At 38.1% G+C, this 18,344-nt stretch overlaps 1 protein-coding gene across 3 annotated transcripts; it reads left to right on the forward strand.

Annotated features, from left to right (window-relative positions):
* The first annotated feature begins 734 nt into the window (after positions 1 to 734).
* On the forward strand, positions 735 to 14,151 carry trak1b (trafficking protein, kinesin binding 1b). Of its 3 annotated transcripts, XM_065289805.2 has the most exons (16): positions 735 to 883; positions 978 to 1,172; positions 4,920 to 4,996; positions 5,088 to 5,204; positions 5,481 to 5,572; positions 5,817 to 5,925; positions 7,860 to 7,938; positions 8,133 to 8,263; positions 8,350 to 8,424; positions 8,565 to 8,702; positions 9,423 to 9,499; positions 9,630 to 9,824; positions 10,111 to 10,358; positions 11,657 to 11,944; positions 12,077 to 12,179; positions 12,258 to 14,150. In XM_065289805.2, the coding sequence occupies exons 3-16, from the start codon at positions 4,946 to 4,948 to the stop codon at positions 13,036 to 13,038; spliced, it is 2,484 nt and encodes an 827-aa protein (XP_065145877.1). In that variant the 5' UTR covers positions 735 to 883; positions 978 to 1,172; positions 4,920 to 4,945; the 3' UTR covers positions 13,039 to 14,150. The 3 variants fall into 3 exon arrangements, with proteins under 3 accessions (XP_065145877.1, XP_065145861.1, XP_065145868.1); XM_065289789.2 differs by lacking the exons at positions 735 to 883; positions 978 to 1,172 and adding an exon at positions 3,564 to 3,639 and having other exon boundaries at positions 12,258 to 14,151; XM_065289796.2 differs by lacking the exons at positions 735 to 883; positions 978 to 1,172 and adding an exon at positions 3,739 to 4,804 and having other exon boundaries at positions 12,258 to 14,151.
* The last annotated feature ends 4,193 nt before the right edge of the window (positions 14,152 to 18,344 follow it).

Here is an 18,344-nt window from a genome sequence, read left to right on the forward strand (position 1 = left end):
AGACAGAGACTCGCGTTAGGGACAAAAGCAAAAACTGTGACACCTTCATTGTAGTTGCCGTGATCAACGTTACGACACGGAATCGAAGAGGACACTAAGCTACGCTGCATGTTTTATCTGGATGATAATAATACATGGATTAAATAATTTCCGCATTGATTGGAGGCAGCTCACTTGTAAGTAACCAAATTCATCAAATAATACTAAAAGCCTAGCATTGTTTTTGACTTATAATGTTTTACCAACTACGTGGCTTGTCAAAGTGTGCTGTAAGAAGACGTTTATTTTATTCGGTTTGTTTACGCAAGGTGAATGCGGAATGACCTGACGAAGCGTCCGTAGACACGCCCAGTACAAAAAAATAATCACGTGACCTTGCGTGTTCTATGGTTCAAGTTCACTGTGCTGCGCAGAACGATCGGCATATGACATCACTACCAGAGCAGGGAACAATTCAAATCTAATATGATTACGTATTTGGAATTTCCCTTTTGAAAATTAATAATCTAACACACAGTTACCATTTTTTGTAACCACAAGGTTACCATGGTCTTAATCATAGTAAGTTACAATGCTTAAAAGTTCGATAATCTTCTACATGTGATTGTTTATGAATAATATCCCTAGCTCTGTATTTATTGTAAAATTTAACAAGCATCTATGTTGTTTTAAAGAAGGGCCAGGTTGTCCATGGGACATGTTCTAGTATCCCACTGAGAAGCTGCCAAGCTGGACAAGTCCTGTTCTGAGTGTGCGACACCAGACAATACAGAACCTGTGCAGCTTGGTTCCATCCCAGAGGAGCAGTATGTAGGCGAAGGAACCGAGGAACCAGTGACTGTGCCACCACACGCCCGTTACAGGGATGCAGAAACCCTCACAGGTAAGTGTGTGTGTGTTTGTGTATCTTTAATACATGAAAACTTAAAGGGTATTGTATTGTAAACCATCATTCTGATGCTCCCTCTGTGTTGTAGATGTCTGTAACAGCACAGAGCTCGCTGAGGTGGAGATTATCAGCCTGTTGGAGGAGCAACTGCCCATCTACAGGCTGAGGGCTGACAGTGTGTACGGCTATGAGCACGACGACTGGATCCACACGCCTCTCATTTCGCCTGACACACGCATAGACCTCACATCAGAGCAAATTGAGGAGACCCTCAACTATTTTTGTGAGTGACATGGGTTTGTGATCTCATGAAATGCTGATCAGAGTTTATCTGCTCTAATATATTGGGATATACAACTGTGACTATGGCAATAATGCTATATCCTATAGATCCAAGGTTTTCAGTTCATTTCACTAGCTTTTGTACTGTCAGCAAAATGTGTCTGTTACTCAAACATAGTCAGCTCTTTTGTGAGTTAAGACTTCTACTTGAGCACAAGTAGATACACAAGTAGAATGCTGATACAGAGATGGACGAACATCAGGCAGGAGACGATGTGACGTTAAATAAAATAATTGATTGATTCTATTTGAGTTTCACAGTTCGTTCTAACTCCGTCTGACTAAAAACAGATCCAGCTAGTGTAATTACTGTATATCAAGCAAAGGCAGTGGAAATTTACTGCTTTACATCAATGCCTTCCGTTACATGTACTTGTGAAGACAGCATAATATTAAACAACAGTAATAAAAGTAATGTAGGGTAATAATAAGTCATAATACATATAAGGGTAAAAAAATAGGAAATAAAATACAACACATAATGTATGTGTATTGTATGTGTTATGTATTTAAAACAACACGAATGCTGAAATCCCGTACTTGTTTTTGTTGATAAAACCATTAAAAGCATTATTTGCCACATATATAAATTACATTATATTTTATGCTTATTATATACCGTCAGCTCCATAAATATTGGGACAGCGGCACATTTTGTTTTAGTTAAGCTGTTTATCAACATTTATTCCAATTCCAGTATTTATGGAGCTGACTGCATGTATTACTTGCAAGTGCAAATCAGACATTTTTAGGGCTGTACCATTGTCAAAGTTGTTCATTTGTAAATGTAGGAAGTCAGAGCATTTTACTTTTTATATTATAAATCCCCAAATCCGAAGGTTAGGCAAGTTTTAATGCAGCGATTGTACAGTGTGATTTTGCTGGTTTGATATACTGTACGTAGGATAGTAAGGCCAATATTACTCTAGGGTCATTGACATAATTTAATCAGTAGATGGCGCTGTTTTCACTCTTTGAGCGAGAACACTATAAACGCATCACAGCTATAGGCTTTCAGATTATTATTTCATCTTTGCTGTTGTATTCTAAGCTGCTCTATTAATGTGATTTCAGTCCTGTACTGTAAAATCCATCTGTAATAAGCACTAGCTAGGACATAGTGTTTATAAAAATAAACTTAAAAGCTACGTTTGGCTTTTTGCTCCATAGCTGTCATAAGTATTCATCTTATTTAAGGGATAGTTCATCTTGAAATAAATAATTCTGTCATCATTTACTCATCCTCGTGTTGTTCTAAACCTGTATAAATTTATTTTGTGATCATCAGAAAAAAAGAAGATATTTTGAGAAATGATGGTAAACATGCAGCAGATAGTGACCTTTGACTTCCAAGATAGGAAAAATATTTTGGAAGTATTGTGATAAAGAAAATATTTTGATAAATGATGGTAAGCACACAGTTGATGGTACCTATTAAATTCCATCATATTTTTTTATTCCTACTATGGAAGTCAGTGGTCACTATCTGCTGTGTGTTTACCATCATTTCTCAAAATATCTTCATTTGTGTTCATCAGAAAAAATAAATTCATACAGGTTTAGAACAACATGAGGATGAGTAAATGATTACAGAATTTTCATTTTAAGGTGAACTATCCCTTTAACCTTTTCTCTTTGAAAAACAGTTCTGGTTAGATAACTGTTATGGATCTCCCCACAGGGGTATCAGGAGCATTGATAAGTGAGTCTGACGCACATGCATCAGTGTTTAAAGGATTTTTACACACACTTCTGAAATGTATGTCATTGGTTGGTGCATATGCCTGTCAGTAGAAATATCGTTGTGAATAATTTACATTGTTTTAAAATAATGTTATAGATTGCAATTTTTAAATTGATTGTTGTGCTGTTGTTTTACCACCACCACAAAAAAACTGGATTATAATACTATTAAGAAACTAGCTTTTGTTAATTAAAGTGAGGCTAAGATGATTTAAAAAATCCGTTAAAAAAACTTTTTTAAACGGGTGAAACTTTTTAAAATCCCCCTATTAATTATAATAAAATTTATTAAGATTGTAAGTGCATTCATATCTTCATTCATATCTTCTTCAATATATTAAGACGTATATGATAGCGACATATATATGTAGCTATTTCACAGTAGAAATGACCTACAGTATAGAAATATACAGTACAGTCTACTAAACATCCTTTAGATTTGACCTTGTGTTATCAATATGATCTGAACTATCATCACCCACCCCATTCTCTCATTCCTCCCACTTTCCTCTCTCTCTCTCTCTCTCTCTTTCTCTCTCTCTCATATCATAGTGTTAACTATACAGTAGTCATTCTATCTTTTGTTGCTGTAACTGACTCGCAGCATCAGAATTGCATCAGAAGTGTAGAGATCTTATTCGCTTTGGCCCTGTCCTCTGTGCCGGGTAAGTGGGAGAGAGAAAAAGGATGCACAAGATCATGGGAGCAAAAGATTTTGAGCTGGAGTGCTGCTATGAGTAGTGTGTCAATGGTAAAACATCTGTGAGAGTGCGTGTTTGCATTTGATAGGTATGGTTTAATGGATTTGTATTTATCAGAGTAGATTACAGGTTATTTTTGTTGGTTTTGAGATGGTTGTATGGGGTTTGTTGTATTAGTAAATGTCTAAAATAGGCCACTGAATTGTGTGCAGGTAGCCAGGGCCTTTAGATGTGTTTGTATATTAGAGAATGAACATTTATTTCAGTGTTTTGCTTGTTTTGCATTGACTGTTAAAGTATTTGCCTGCCTTGTTGTCTCTTCTAGTCTTTAGAGCTGTTTTTGTATTTTACACTGAAAGTTCCGATGTTATGTTTTGAGTTTAAAGGATAAGCCTGTTTGAAGAGTTATTGTTTGTCCTTCAGTAATTAGGAAACATTAACAGAAAGACATTACGTTTAGTTGATTGTGAGATTATCTTCTATTTGTTCTCATGCATGTTGTGCCATAATTCAGTCTGAAAATTCATAAGTCAAGCACTTTTCGTTTTACAGATATAATTTTAATAGTGTCATTTCAGGGGTTAAACATATTTGCTTTAAACTGAGCGTAGAAACGGTACATTACTTTTCGAAAGAATGCCACCTGAGATTGGATATGCATACTTGTGTGTGTGGGACTGTATGAGTAATAGTGTCTGATGTGATTCTGGCTGACTGTGGATGGGGTTGCCGGGTAACAGCACCATGGAAACCGTCGCTACGGCAATCACGCATGATTTATCATTGATGTTATTGTGAAAGCGTGATGGTGCGAGGTCACCAAGCCAGTCACCACCTTCTCCTCTTTATTTTGTTAACTTTGAAGTGTCTGATTTACAGTTTAGCAAAGCAAAAATCTGATTCTTATGTAATTAATGAGTTTATTTGGTTAAAGTATATCAAAGGGATAGTTCACCCAAAAAGTCATAATTTACTCACCCTTAAGTCATTCCTAACCTGTATAGATTTCTTTGAAGGTATTTGTTATCTAGCCAGAAGCAGGAGCCCCATTGACTTCCATAGTAGGAAACAAAACTATGGAAGTCTATGGTGCTCTGAAACATCTCAAAATATTTGATTAAACTTGAGGGTGAGTAAATAATGAGAGAATTTTAATTTTTGGCTGAACTATCCATTTTACAAACTGCCTGATGTGTGTCCTTTTTGCTGACCTGTATTTCTCCTCTGATTCCTCTTAATTTCAGTGCTATGTGCTGAGCGAGTGGGCCAGATGACTAAGACCTACAATGACATTGATGCTGTCACGAGACTCCTGGAGGAGGTAATTTAATTGTAATTATATACATACAAGAGATAAATCAAAACCTGCGTTGCATTTATAACATTTTGTAACATTTGTCTATATTGTACAGAAAGAAAGAGACCTTGAGCTTGCTGCTCGTATCGGTCAGTCCCTCCTGAAGAAGAACCAGGTTCTGTCTGAACAGAAAGAATACCTGGAGGAACAAGTGGGCACCATTAGGGAGGAGGTACAGTAGATGAGTCCCGTGCTAAAATGTTTTTCCTATCTTAGCCTAATAAGCTTAGGGAGTTAACAATGTTTTGTCTGAGCATCCTGACTAGCCTGACTATGCAATGTTGGCTCAACCAATGGATTGAATGTTTAAGAAAGATAAAATGGTTTCTAGAACTCTGTGTGGTAATGCTAATGGCTTACAGTATGTTTGTCCTATTTATCCAGTGAAAATAACAAGCACTGGCCCAATGATGTATGCTTAATAAGACGTTATTATTGTGTGTTGCAGGTGGCTCAGCTGCACCATGAGTTAAATCTGAAAGATGAGCTGCTTCAGTTTTACACTAATGCAGCAGAGGAAAATGAAGAAGGATCGCCCACGTCAGTTTTACTGTTTTATAACTCTATCCTATTTTATCTTTACGTCTAGGTATATGGTAGCTCTTCTGTCTGCTTCAGTTATTGTTAGCTCAGGTGTCTTATTGGTTATAGCTCAGTTTAGAAAATACTGACAAGTTCACCTGGTGAATCAGTCAAAAGTTCTCCATTGGAAATTGAAAATGTTGAGTAACATTCCTTTGTGCCCATTTTAAGTAATATTAATGCATTATGTTTCTGGTGTCAGGGGTCGACAGGGAAGGGTGGGAGTGTCGTTCCCTAGTGGTTCCCCTCTGGACGTTCTGCAACAAAAACTTCGAGATTTGGAAGAGGAGAACCTGTCTCTCAGATCAGAGGTACATGCACATGCAGGAACAGTTCAACTAGGGATGGACCAGTATATCGGACAATAATCGGTACTTGCAAATAAAAGCATTTTTATGAACCAGTCGATTGTTATCAGCTGATGATCAAATTATATCCTGCAAATCAAGAGGCAGGGAAATTGGGTGGAAATGACAACAGAATTGGACTTTAGGATTTCTTAATAATAATTTATTTCAAGCAGTATAAAGCAAAATGGATATCAACACAGAAATTTTGTATCGGTGCATCCCGTCCGAGGGCCGGGCTTCAAGCTCGGAATATTGGCCTGAACCCGGAATTTTAGCCCTAACCCAGATTACTCACAGTTTCTTAACTCATTCCCAGACATCCTTTTTAAAAAGTTACACGACAGCAATTTTTGTGATTTTTTTTTTTTACAAAAGTTTCACAAAATGCCTTCCAATAGAATTTTTTGGTAAATTTATAAACATACAAATATATCAAATGAAAGAACAGACCTTCTGCTTTCAAACAAACAAACAAAATGGCTAAAAAAAGAACCGTTTCATCCTATCTTCATTTGTTCTCTTTTTATAACCTCTTAAATATGGGTAGGTTTCTTCAAAAATACAAAATTTTGAGCAAAAAGCTGAAATAATAGAATTTTTGTAGAGGAATTTTGTTAGAAATCAGATTCAGAATGATGATCAAAACATACACAGAGTTTAAAATGTTGTTAAATTAGTTTTTGCTTCAGTATTTTTTTATTGGGTAGTCGGGTAATTGGCGTCATCTAGTGGATAATAATGAAATTACAGATTACCGTAAAAACTCGTCAGGAAAGCGTTATTGACGTGGGAAATGTTTTCTCTTAAGTGACGAAATAACACGTCAATAGCGGGGAAAGAGTTAACTGGGATAGATGGGGTGTAGAAGGGATGCTGCAAAAACTGTCATGGGACAGAAGCGAGGTACAGCTATGTATAGAGGCCTTTTTGCGCTGATTGTTTGGATTCCATGACTGCTCCTCCCAAACTTGCTTAAAGGTGCAGTGTGTAAATTTTTGTGGCATCTGGTGGTGAGGTTGTGAATTGCAACCAATGGCTTAGTTAACTGCTCACCCATCACATTTAAAACGCATAGAGAAGCTACAGTAGCCACCACCAGACAAACATGTCATCTTCGGAGACAGCTTCGTAAAAGAAGTTTGTCCACTAAGGTTTTCTGTGGAAACATGGCGGCACAAAATGGCGACTTCCATGTTAGGGGACCCTCGGTATGTAGATAAAAATGTCTCATTCTAAGGTAATAAAAACATAAGGAATCATTACAAAAGGTCTTTATACACCCCTGATCATATAGTTTTTGTATATTATTTTGCATTTCTGTCAAGAGATCCTTCTAAAAATTACACACTGCACCTTTAAATAAATTTCACTTGATAAACTCTTACACATCTATTACAAAAGATACAAATATTCATTAATGTTTAAGATGGGAACATGATACATTAAAAGCATTAAGGGGGACTATCTGTAATTCCTTGAACAGGATGATGATGAAACTACACCAATAGCCATTAAAGTAAAGTAAAGCTTTGAAAGCAAAACGCTGACCAATATGCAATGAGGATCTCTACTGCAACCCTGCCATAGATGAGAGTGAGACGTGCATCATGAGCTATTTGTTTACTTGCGTGACATGCTTAACAGTTCCGAGTGGATCCATTCTCGCACCCCACTGTGCAGTATGGATCAATTTTGTTGCGTGCGATTGCATGGATCTGTTCTCCGATGGGTTGTGCTGTGCAATTTGATTATGTAGAGCAGTTTCCTACAGCTCTGTGTATTTAAGTTTTAAATTGAGCATTTTATAAACAAACATGCAAAATGTTACTTTTGGTGCCATTTTTGGGTTAATCTCTGACCCTGATTCTTCTGTCTGTCTATCTGTCTGTCTGTAGGCGAGTCACCTGAAGTTTGAGACAGAGTCATATGAGGAAAAAGAGCAGCAACTTGTGAATGACTGCGTCAGAGAGCTTAGTAAGTAAAACGCTGTTGGTTCATGACCTATGCGGACATGTAGAGCTGAAGATTTGTACTTTTTGCATTGTTACTACGTGCTTTTACAGGACAGTACACCACAACATTAGGGATGTAAGAAAAATAAGGCTTTACAGAAAAAAAAAAAATTATCTAGGTGAAAGCAAAATGTCCTTTCCTTTGCTTTAATACAGGGCAGTCCAGCATCCAGATCTCCAGCATAGCAGAGGAGCTGGCCAAAAAGACAGAAGATGCCTCTCGCCAACAAGAGGAAATCACACACTTGCTCTCCCAGATAGTGGACCTACAGAAAAAAGCCAAAACCGTGAGTCCTTTCCTGAAACCATCAAATCGATTATAAAAACATATGACATAATTGTGGTGCTGAAGCTGTGTGTATGTTTTTAACAGTTCGCCGTTGAGAACGAAGAACTTTCTCAGCACCTTGCGGCAGCTAAACATGCCCAGAGACAGCTCACGGCAGAGGTATTTTATACCTGATATACAGTAATAAATCAACATGCAAAAATATTTGTTGCTATATGCATTTGGTACTTCATATAATCTTCAGAAAATTGAGTTCTGTGTTAATGTCATCCCCTCGCCATACACCCACACACACACAGCTGCAGGAGCTGGAGGAGAAATACTCTGAGTGCATTGAGATGCTCCATGAGGCTCAAGAGGAGCTCAAGAATTTACGAAACCGCAATGTGTCCGCAGGAACCCCCAGACGCTATCATTCCCTGGGACTTTTCCCTATGGTACGTTTTGAATTTCCTTTACATGTGCATGTATAAATTTAGCAGATGCTTTTATTTAAAGAGTAACTAAACCCCTGGTCAGAGCCTGACTCCACCCTCTGGAAATATTTAAAAACTGCAAGAAAAGTAGGCAGACCCTAACGGAGATAGAGGGGACGAACTTAGCTCGTACCAAGTGTGTGGTGAGATCGTATAAAGGGCGTGGTGAGCTTGAACCTGCTTACGTAGGATCGTACCACCTGCATCACATGGTACCGCAACATCCAACAGGCAAATTCAACTGCAGTAACCACCGTTCAACCTGAAGGGGGCATCACTCAGACCTTTTTACACCATTGTAGCATTGAAACACTTTCAAATGTCAAAAAGTTACTCAGATCAGTGAACAGCACTAATAAAGCCCCATTCTTACAGACCATTAACTAAAAAAAGTTGGTTTAGGGTTTAGTAACTCTTTAAAGTTACTGGGCTTGAAAGATGCTATACATTTGCTAAATTCTCATAATCTACAGTTATTATAAATCATCAATGAATGATCAACAATGATAGTTGATTTCACATTCAGTTCAATCTTTGACATGATCTTAGTCATGGTTATATTTTTTAAATAATGTTCTTTACATTATGTTGGATGATTTTATGTAAAAAACGGTCAATAGAGTCACAATTATTAAAAGGTTCACTTATTAAAGTGTTTATTTATGTGTGTGTGTGATTAAGGACTCCCTAGCTGCTGAAATTGAGGGAACCATGAGGAAAGAACTGAGTCTTGAGAACCCAGAGAATGAGGAACAAAGGTATAGACTTTTGATCCTTATGTTATTTTGTGAAATGTCTTTTCCGAATGAGAAACCTATATTTTTTTGTTTTATATTACATTCACCATAAGATTAATCGTTTTTACACAAAATGTGTTTGTGTTTAAAGGGTTCGTCAAAAACGTGTGTTTGAGACGGTAAAGAACATTAACCAATCAGTAAGACAGCGGCCTGCTGCTAACATCCCAGGGTCAAATCAGACGCATACCTGCCTTAGCTCCGCCCCTTCTGACAGCAACACCGTTGCTCCTCCTGACAACCGTACACAGAGCATGCTATTAGAAGCCGGCTCCACAGATGTCACGTGAGTGCAAATGACTTTATATTAAAATGAGCCTTTCTTTATATTAGCATATCTTCATATTAAATAAGCATTGCGATAGCAGCACAAAAGGTTGAAGGTTCGAATTCAGATAACACACATACTAATAAATTGCATACCTTGTATTGCATTGTAAGTTCGTTTGGATAAAAACGTCTGCAAAATGCATAAATGTTTTTGTTAGCCGTATTGATTTATGTTTTTGTTTTACATGAAGGTAATACAATTTTTTCCAATCTTTACAAATGTCCTTGCTTTCTGACTGCAGTGCGGATGCCACTGAAAAGCGATCAGGGTCTGAGGAGCTCAAGCTCGCTCTGCGGAGACTTTCTCTACGGCGACAGAACTGCTTGAGCGAGCGTCTCTTTTTTGAGGGAAAGAGGCGCAATCGAGAGCCATCGGATGTCGACGATTACTCGAACAGGATCGTCCACAGCGAAAGCATCATGTCTCTTGGTGCTTGGGCCAGCCGTCCCTATCTTCCCGACAAGCTCCAGATTGTAAAACCTTTGGAAGGTGACCAAAATGTCTATATAAGGGCACGTCCACGTTACCGTGCCAGGCAACATCCACCCTCTATGATGCTTTTCAATTCATTTTGGGCATTGATGCATCCCCGCAAACACTCCTATTTTAGGGAGCCCCGCTCTTGGTTACAGTTACAATAGTTATTAGGTTTCGCGATAAACTAGAAACAAATCACCTCCAAAAACCATTTAAACATTTTGCTAAATACAGCAGGGAAAATAATTATTTGACACATCAGCATTTTTATAAGTAAGGGGATTTCTAAGTGGGCTTTTGACACAAAATTTCCACCACCAGATGTAGCCATCAAGCCAAATATTGAATTCATACAAAATCAGAACATTTAAGTATACAAGTTAAATCATAATAAGTAAAACAGCTGATTGCAACCATTGACTTTCATTGTAGGAAAAACAAATAATATAGAATTCAATGGGTACCATCAACTGCTTGCCATCATTAATCAAAATATCTTCTTCATCATTTATCACAATACTTCCATAATTTGTTTTCCTACTATAAAAGTCAATGGTTACAATCAGCTATGTGCTTACCATCCTTTTTCAAAATATCTTCTTTTGTGTTGATCAGAAAAAGTAAACTCATACAGGTTTAGAACAACATGAGGATGAGTAAATCGTGTTAAAAAAATTCATTTGTGGCTGTACCGTTACTTCAGTTTAGAATGAAAGTTGTCAAATGACACGTCCCCTCCATTTTATTACTTGGCTAATGCAAATTATTTTGCATTTGCTTTACCTGTTTGCATTTTAAGATATGGTTCTTTAAGTTAACAGGATGGTTTTTGTAGGAATTTCTGTTTGTGTTTTGTGTATAAATAGAAAAAATGTATGTCAGATCAGTTCTATATAATATGTTGTAGTGTAGTGTAGTGTATAACCTAAAGTGTAATATAATGTATTGTTTAAACTGTATGATGCACTCTGCTTTATATAATGTGTTGCAAAGTTGTTCAGTATCTCCACCTGCTGGTCAAACTTTGAAAAGGGAGATGCACTTTTTTCATGCTTTTTTCTATCTCTATATTCTGTTTTTTTCCTTCATTTCACCTCTTATTTTATCTATTTAAATCTGACTTCTTTACTTCATTTGTTATATACCTTCAATAAAATCATTTCATCCTATTCCTTTTGCTATTCTCATTCTTTCCTTCATTTTCAGTTTTCTATTATAATTGAACATTATTACAGTTAATGCGACATTGTTAATGCCTTTTCACCTTGACTTGGATGAGCAATTAGATTCTGGAAATCTTTCTCATGCAGGTTCGGCGACACTACAGCACTGGCAGCAGTTAGCTCAGCCTAATCTGGGTGGTATCCTGGATGCTCGGCCTGGTGTGGTCCCGAAAGGCTTTCGACCTTTGGAGCTAGACCTGGAGGAAGTGTATCCCTACGCCGATTACGAGGAAGATGAGCCTGGAGAGCAATATTTCCAGAACCTCCCCACCACAACCACACCCAATCCCGGTGTCTCCTCTAGCCATAGCCACGCCTCCTCAGCATCCCAATCACCCTGCCTTAGCACAGGTCATGCTTCCAAAGAGTTGTCAAGTAAGAAACGCGCACACACACACAGAGATATATGCATACATGTACAGTAGTAAGAGAACATCATGTCTGATGGCAACATTTGTGCAATATTTGCTTGTAATGTTCCCCTAAGATGCTTTTATTATCTTTCAGTGTATTACCCAGGCAAATGCATGGCTCATACAAGTTCAACCTACACCTTCACCACCTGCAAAATCCTCCACCCTTCTGATGAACTAACAAGGGTGACACCCAGGTAATGTCCCATTCTGTAACCATGCTGGTAGTTTTTAAGCAAATCAGCATCTAAATTATTTCCTCCTATTATTTCTAGTTTAAACCCAGCACTCACCTCAGCCTGCGTAATGTCAAGCAGTATACGGTCAACGCCCGCCGTCACGCCCTGCACACCCCGTCGGATGAGTCTGTCCCAGTCTCAGTCCTTTACCAACCTTCGCGACTCAACCAAAACCTTCAGCACCTCTTTGGGTCTGGTGCGCCTTTTACAGGAGAGGGGGATCTCTGCTGCTGTGTACCAGCCTCAAAGCTGTAATAGAGGAAGTAGTGGAGTACTTTTCTCTACCTCCGTTATCCCTTCTCCCTCTCCAGACCCCCATCGACCCTCCACCCCACCCAATTCCCCCACCCACCACCACACTCCCAGCCCGAATGCGGCTGTTTCAGATTCAAACACCCCCGCGCCTTTCTCTTTTAAATGCCCATCCTACGAGAACTTCCTGGCTTCTAAACCAGCACGATCCATTTTAAAAGAGGTGGCGGGGGTGTCTGTGGCTGAGGCTAAAGACTGTGAGAGTCAAACTGATGTGAGTATGTATAATCTGAACTTGGTGGATAAGCTTAAAAGGTTGGGGTTGGCAAGTCCAGGGGCTTCTGGGGCTACCGCTGGAGGGATTCCAAGGCCAAGCCCAATTATAGGTCCTCTGGGTGGTCTTCGAAGGCCAGGGTCACCCTTTGGTCCATTAAACGAAGGAATGCGGAGGAATCGTAGCTATCCTGCAATGGTTGGGGCCAGTATGGCGATGAAGGGGCCTGGACCTCAGGGGGAGGAAATGCTACTGGCCCCTAAACTACCCAAACAAACAAGTCTCAAATAATGATGCATAATAGTCACACGATCACAAACACACTTAACATATTATAGGTCACATACTAATAACACACTTGTAGTAAACACTATACACACTCACACTAACCTTTGTAACACATATACACATTCAAAGTTTAAAGTAATAGCCATACTGTTCTGTCTGTATGTCTTCACACTCATTTCGCCTTGTAAAGTAAATTTTATTCGGATACGTGTGTCATAGGTTTGGACCTGATGTGCTGCAACTGGTTTATGGGACACGGCTATAGAAATGTGTTCTCCCATGGTGCTTTGTAGTATTTTAAGGCTAGGATTTGCACAGGAGGGGCGTATTGATGTGTATTGATGTTGGCATAGAGAAAATAGAAATGACTTTGTGACACATCTCACCAAACACTCAATACTTTTCTCCCCATCTCTCTCTTACTTTATCTCTCTTCTAATCTTGTTTTGCGCCTCTACATAGCTCCTTTCTTTATTTTTAATTATGAAATGATAATCTATGTAACTTTTGACTTGGTGAATGGGTTGGCCTGAATGGAAGAATAAAATTAAAGGGGCAGTTACCCAAAAAATAAATTAATAAAAACATTTGGTAATTTACTAAACTTCATGTTGTTTTAACACGGATGACTTTTGTGGAGCATAAATTTTTTTTAGAAATTGTTGAAGACATTGTTATGTTCCATACAAGAATGTGTTGCATTGGGAGTCGATCAAAAACTTCCCTTTGTGTTTCATGATCATGACGAGAGAGGGAAAGTCTGAGGGAAGTTTGAAGCAACACGAAGGTAGGTAAAATTTGTTTATTTTTGGGTGAACTGTTCGTTTAAGTAAAACAAATTGTGTTTTGGTGGTTTTCATGACTAAAACAGTGTGCCTGAATTTTAGCGTCGTGAGGCACTTGTGTTAAAACACGATTTTATTCAGTTATTTATTTATTTACTTTGTCTATTTCTTGCACTTGTTTTGACTCCTGTTTGAAAACTACCGGGCGGCTGATTCGTTTGTCAAGTTACGTCATGTTTAGTTGTTTTATTCTCCTCAGGTAATGATTGTACATGGGCGAAAGCATTTAGATTAGCGAATGCGCAATAATGTTCATTTTTTTTCTCCAAATAAAAATGAATGCATAGAAATTACACAGAAACTTCAGTCTGTCAATGTATTTTTCTGTCACTAGAGGGCGCTGTGTCTTCACACATTTTTTCTCTGGTCTGATATTTTAACACATCCACATCAATGAAAACGTGTCTGTCTTTCTATCGATGTATCTGTCTGCGTACCTACATATACACGAAATGTTTGGACTGACAGATTTTTGCACAAAACGTTTTGTTACAACTTGATTTGGCAAATGTTTTTCTCTTTTATGAGCACTGGATTTAAAGGGGACATTTCACAAGACTTTTTTAAGATGCAAAATAAATCTTTGGTGTCCCCAGAGTATAGTTTTAGCACAAAATACCATATAGATAATTTATTATAGCATGTTAAATTGCCACTTTGTAGGTGTGTGCAAAAATGTGCTCTTTAACATGCAAATGAGCTGATCTCTGCACTAAATGGCAGTGCCGTGGTTGGATAGTGCAGATTAAGGGGTGTTATTATTATACCCTCCTAATATCACAGAGTTAGCCAAATTTCAATGACCTATTTTTTTTACATGCTTGCAGAGAATGGTTTACCAAAACTAAGTTACTGGGTTGATCTTTTTCACATTTTCTAGGTTAATAAAAGCACTGGGGACCCAATTATAGCACTTGGAAAAAGTCAGATTTTCATGATATGTCCCTTTTAATAAATCTCTCCTCCCATTGTCTCATGAAGCAGAGCCTTATCTTTTACTTGTTGGTACTTAGGGCGTTTTACACTTGAAATTGTTAACCCCAGGTTATTCTAAACCTCAGGTTAACAGAATCCTGGGTTATCTGTTTCACACTGTTCATACTTAACCAGGGGTTAAGATAACCCTGGGTATTCATAATCTGACGTTTCACACTGTGCATTCCTTAACACTGGGTCGGGTATTTCAAAGCCTGCTCATGGTGAACAACCATCCTGCAGTTTCAACCCTGCTCCTACACACCTGTCTGTAATTATCAAGCAACCGTGAACACCTTGATTAGCTGCTTCAATCATGTTTTATTGGGGTCTTAACATTCTAACCCGGTTTCGTTTCACACTGCATGCGTTTGAAACCGCAATGCAGGGTTAACCCCACAAAAGCAGGGGTAACCCTGCTTCTGTGCAGGGTTTCACAAACCCTGGGTTAATTTCGGGGTATATCCTTGCTTCTAAGTTACAAGTGTGAAAAGATCCTTAACCTTAGGTTAAAAGCAGGGTTAAGCGCATTGTGAAAAGCCCTTTTAAGGAACTAGACACTAACTCAACAAGTGCAATTTCTTTACCAGACAGACGATGAAGGTAAGTAGCATAGTTTCCTAAAGTTCTACCTTACGCTGTGCCCAAACTATTTTGCTGCTGGTTGATAGTAAAAATAAAAGACCCAGACATTCATGGTAATTGCCATGGGAAAGGGATGGAGAATTATTTGAACTCTTAAGCATAACCAGAAAGACGTCTGGCAAGGTCCTAAGATGAATCAACCCAAACAGCAGAAATTAATAACTTTAAGCAGATGGAACTTATGAGTAACCACTACTTCAGACTCATACGTCTATGCATGGCTAAATTTAAAGAATGCCAATCTCTGGTCACAGATAACAATTACTGTTTTGGTTGATCCATTTGCGTCATTTTACCATACATGAAATACCATCGGCAATTGAACATCTGTTTGAGTGAGGGGCAAAAGTTATGTTAACCGGGTAACAAGAATGTAATCAAACATTTAGGTTTGGGGTGGACCCTCTTTTTTTTTTTCAGAAAGATGATGTCCCACTTGTCCACAGCTAATACCTTTGACTCCAATAACTATAACACTTAGAATAAATAAAGCTGCAAGCAGCAATCACCGGGGTCAAGCCAAAAAGGGCACAGAAGAAAGTAAAGTTGAGTTCAGATGAGCAGTTTAAAGAACCTAGAAAAATCTCTTGATTTCAGACAAAATATTATAACAGTTATCAGCAAAAAAGCTGTGTTCTCATTCAGTTAAGTCTCTCCCTCTCTTCTCGAGGAGCACTGACAACTAGAACACTGTAGGAAATGTGAGTGCTGCTTGCAGTGGCAATACTTGCTCACAAAATGTTACAGTGGTGTTAATGAGTCAAAAGAGCCCAACCCCATGTCTCTACGATGTTTTGACGCAGAGATATAGCTCTTGCAAAAATGGTTGATAAGGTATTCTCATTGGCTGCTAGGGAGTGAATTGGCATGCACCAATGATTATACTCCAAGCCATTAAAGGCTTAATCCATGATGACTCAAGATATTAGTTGTACGGTAGCAGTAGTTTTAGGTAAAAAAGACCATATTTCTCTCACAAAACCACTGGGTCGCGCAATGACAAAATTGTGCATGCAACCTTAGGTCATAACTGTGTTGCATCTAGTTAGTTTTATGACTATACACTTTAGTTTAGTGAAGAGAAACAGTTGTATGACCATAAGGTTGCTTGATTTCAAAGGTTTTGTTAAATTATAAGGCCAACTAGTGGTCCAAGCATGCAATTTTTTTGTGTAGGCTCAGACTATGGTCCTACATCAGTGTATCAAATTATGGCGAAAAAATACAAAATTTAAAGGTAATGTTTGTTTTTTTGCAATTTTCGGCCATTTCTGATGAAAATTTTAATATATCGCAGATAGAGTTTTTTGTTCAGAAGGTAATGTAATGTTCTGCCTATGGTGTTTTCGAGTCGATCAGAATAACGCTTGCGGAGATATTTGCGCGTGTTTGTTAAGGACTTTTTTTGCTGCGCAGGGTCAACCATAAGGCAAATTCTGGCATGTTTGGTATTGTTGGACTCGGCGACTACTCATGCCTTCAAGAAAACAAGTCCCGTGAAAATACGTCGATTTGAGCCAAAGTTATAGGCATGTAAAGCATAAGTCTGACCACTAGGTGGCACTGCGACGAAACGGTGCATGCACACTCAGTTCCTGACTGGCATTACATCTACCAAGTGTCGTGTCAATAGGCATAAGATTGCCGAAGATACAGCCTAAAACCTGTTTTTTGCGCTCTACATAAAATTTGTTGATGCGCTACACGACAAGTTTAGGACTTATGGGTCAGAAGTTAAGCAAAAACATAAGTGCAACTTTGGACTGTTGGTGGCGCTTGCGGGTTAGAGATAGAGACTCCAAGTTTTCAGTGGAGACTTTTTGGCCAAATTTCATAACGTACGCTGCTATGGGCTGCCATAGACCGCAATGACGGAAGAAGAAGAAGAATCAGAATAATAATAAGAAGAAGAATCGGAAGAATAATAATAAGAAAACTAACGGATACAATAGGGGTCTTCGCCCATTCTGGGCTTGACCCCTAATAAATGGGCAATTCCATGCAAATGTCAAGTTTTACCCAAAGTTTTCAAAGTTTGGTTTAAATAGCTGTGCAAAGTCTCTGTTAAGGTTTAAACAGAGTACGTTCAAAGTACGTATGTGAAGTTTTAGCTCAAAATACCATATCGATTATTTATTATAGCATGTTAAATTGTAGGTCTGAGCAAAAATTTGCAGTTTTTGGGCACATTTCCTTTAAAATGCAAATGAGCTGATCTCTGCACTAAATGGCAGTGCTGTGGTTGGATAGTGCAGATTACATCATTTCTTTCAGCTATTTGGGGTTAGTAAGAACCAATAAATATAATAACCAAATATTTTTCATTGAACCTGAAGCAGTGTTACTGTCCACGTTTGTGTACAACAGGTTCCATTTACACAGAATTAAGTATTATGGTGCAAACAACAAAAAATGTGATGTCCACGTATGTGAACACACCAGGTCTCAGGAGGTTAAACATGGAAAAAGTCAAGATTTTTATGATATGTCCCCTTTAAGTTGTCACTTTTATAACGCTGTTTGTTCCTCATAAATGTGCATACAAAATATATATATATAAAACCTTCTTTGAAGAGCCGTTCATTCTCCATTTGTTGGGTACTGTTGCTTCTAGTTTGTTCCTATTAATTCACAGAATCCTACAAAGCATGTTGGTTCCCAAAAAAATTTGTCACATCTATAACACATGCATGGGTCCAACATCTTAAATTGAAAACTGTAAACAGAATATTTTTCTGATGTCTTAACTCTGAAATATAAATGGATTCAGTTTAATATATTGGTAATAAATGCATTCTCTGATTATTTATATTTCAAGTTTCGACTGCAAATGTCACATCCGTA

The sequence above is a fragment of the Paramisgurnus dabryanus genome, chromosome 19 (assembly GCF_030506205.2).
Source record: "Paramisgurnus dabryanus chromosome 19, PD_genome_1.1, whole genome shotgun sequence".
Taxonomy (NCBI): Eukaryota; Metazoa; Chordata; class Actinopteri; order Cypriniformes; family Cobitidae; genus Paramisgurnus; species Paramisgurnus dabryanus.

Bases quoted from the DNA above. Each gene is read 5' to 3' on its own strand.
- trak1b (XM_065289805.2), top strand. From the start codon at position 4,946: ATGACTAAGACCTACAATGACATTGATGCTGTCACGAGACTCCTGGAG. The intron at 4,997-5,087 runs GTAATTTAATTG...TATATTGTACAG, and splicing joins TCACGAGACTCCTGGAGGAG to AAAGAAAGAGACCTTGAGCT. The intron at 8,703-9,422 runs GTACGTTTTGAA...TGTGTGATTAAG, and splicing joins CCCTGGGACTTTTCCCTATG to GACTCCCTAGCTGCTGAAAT.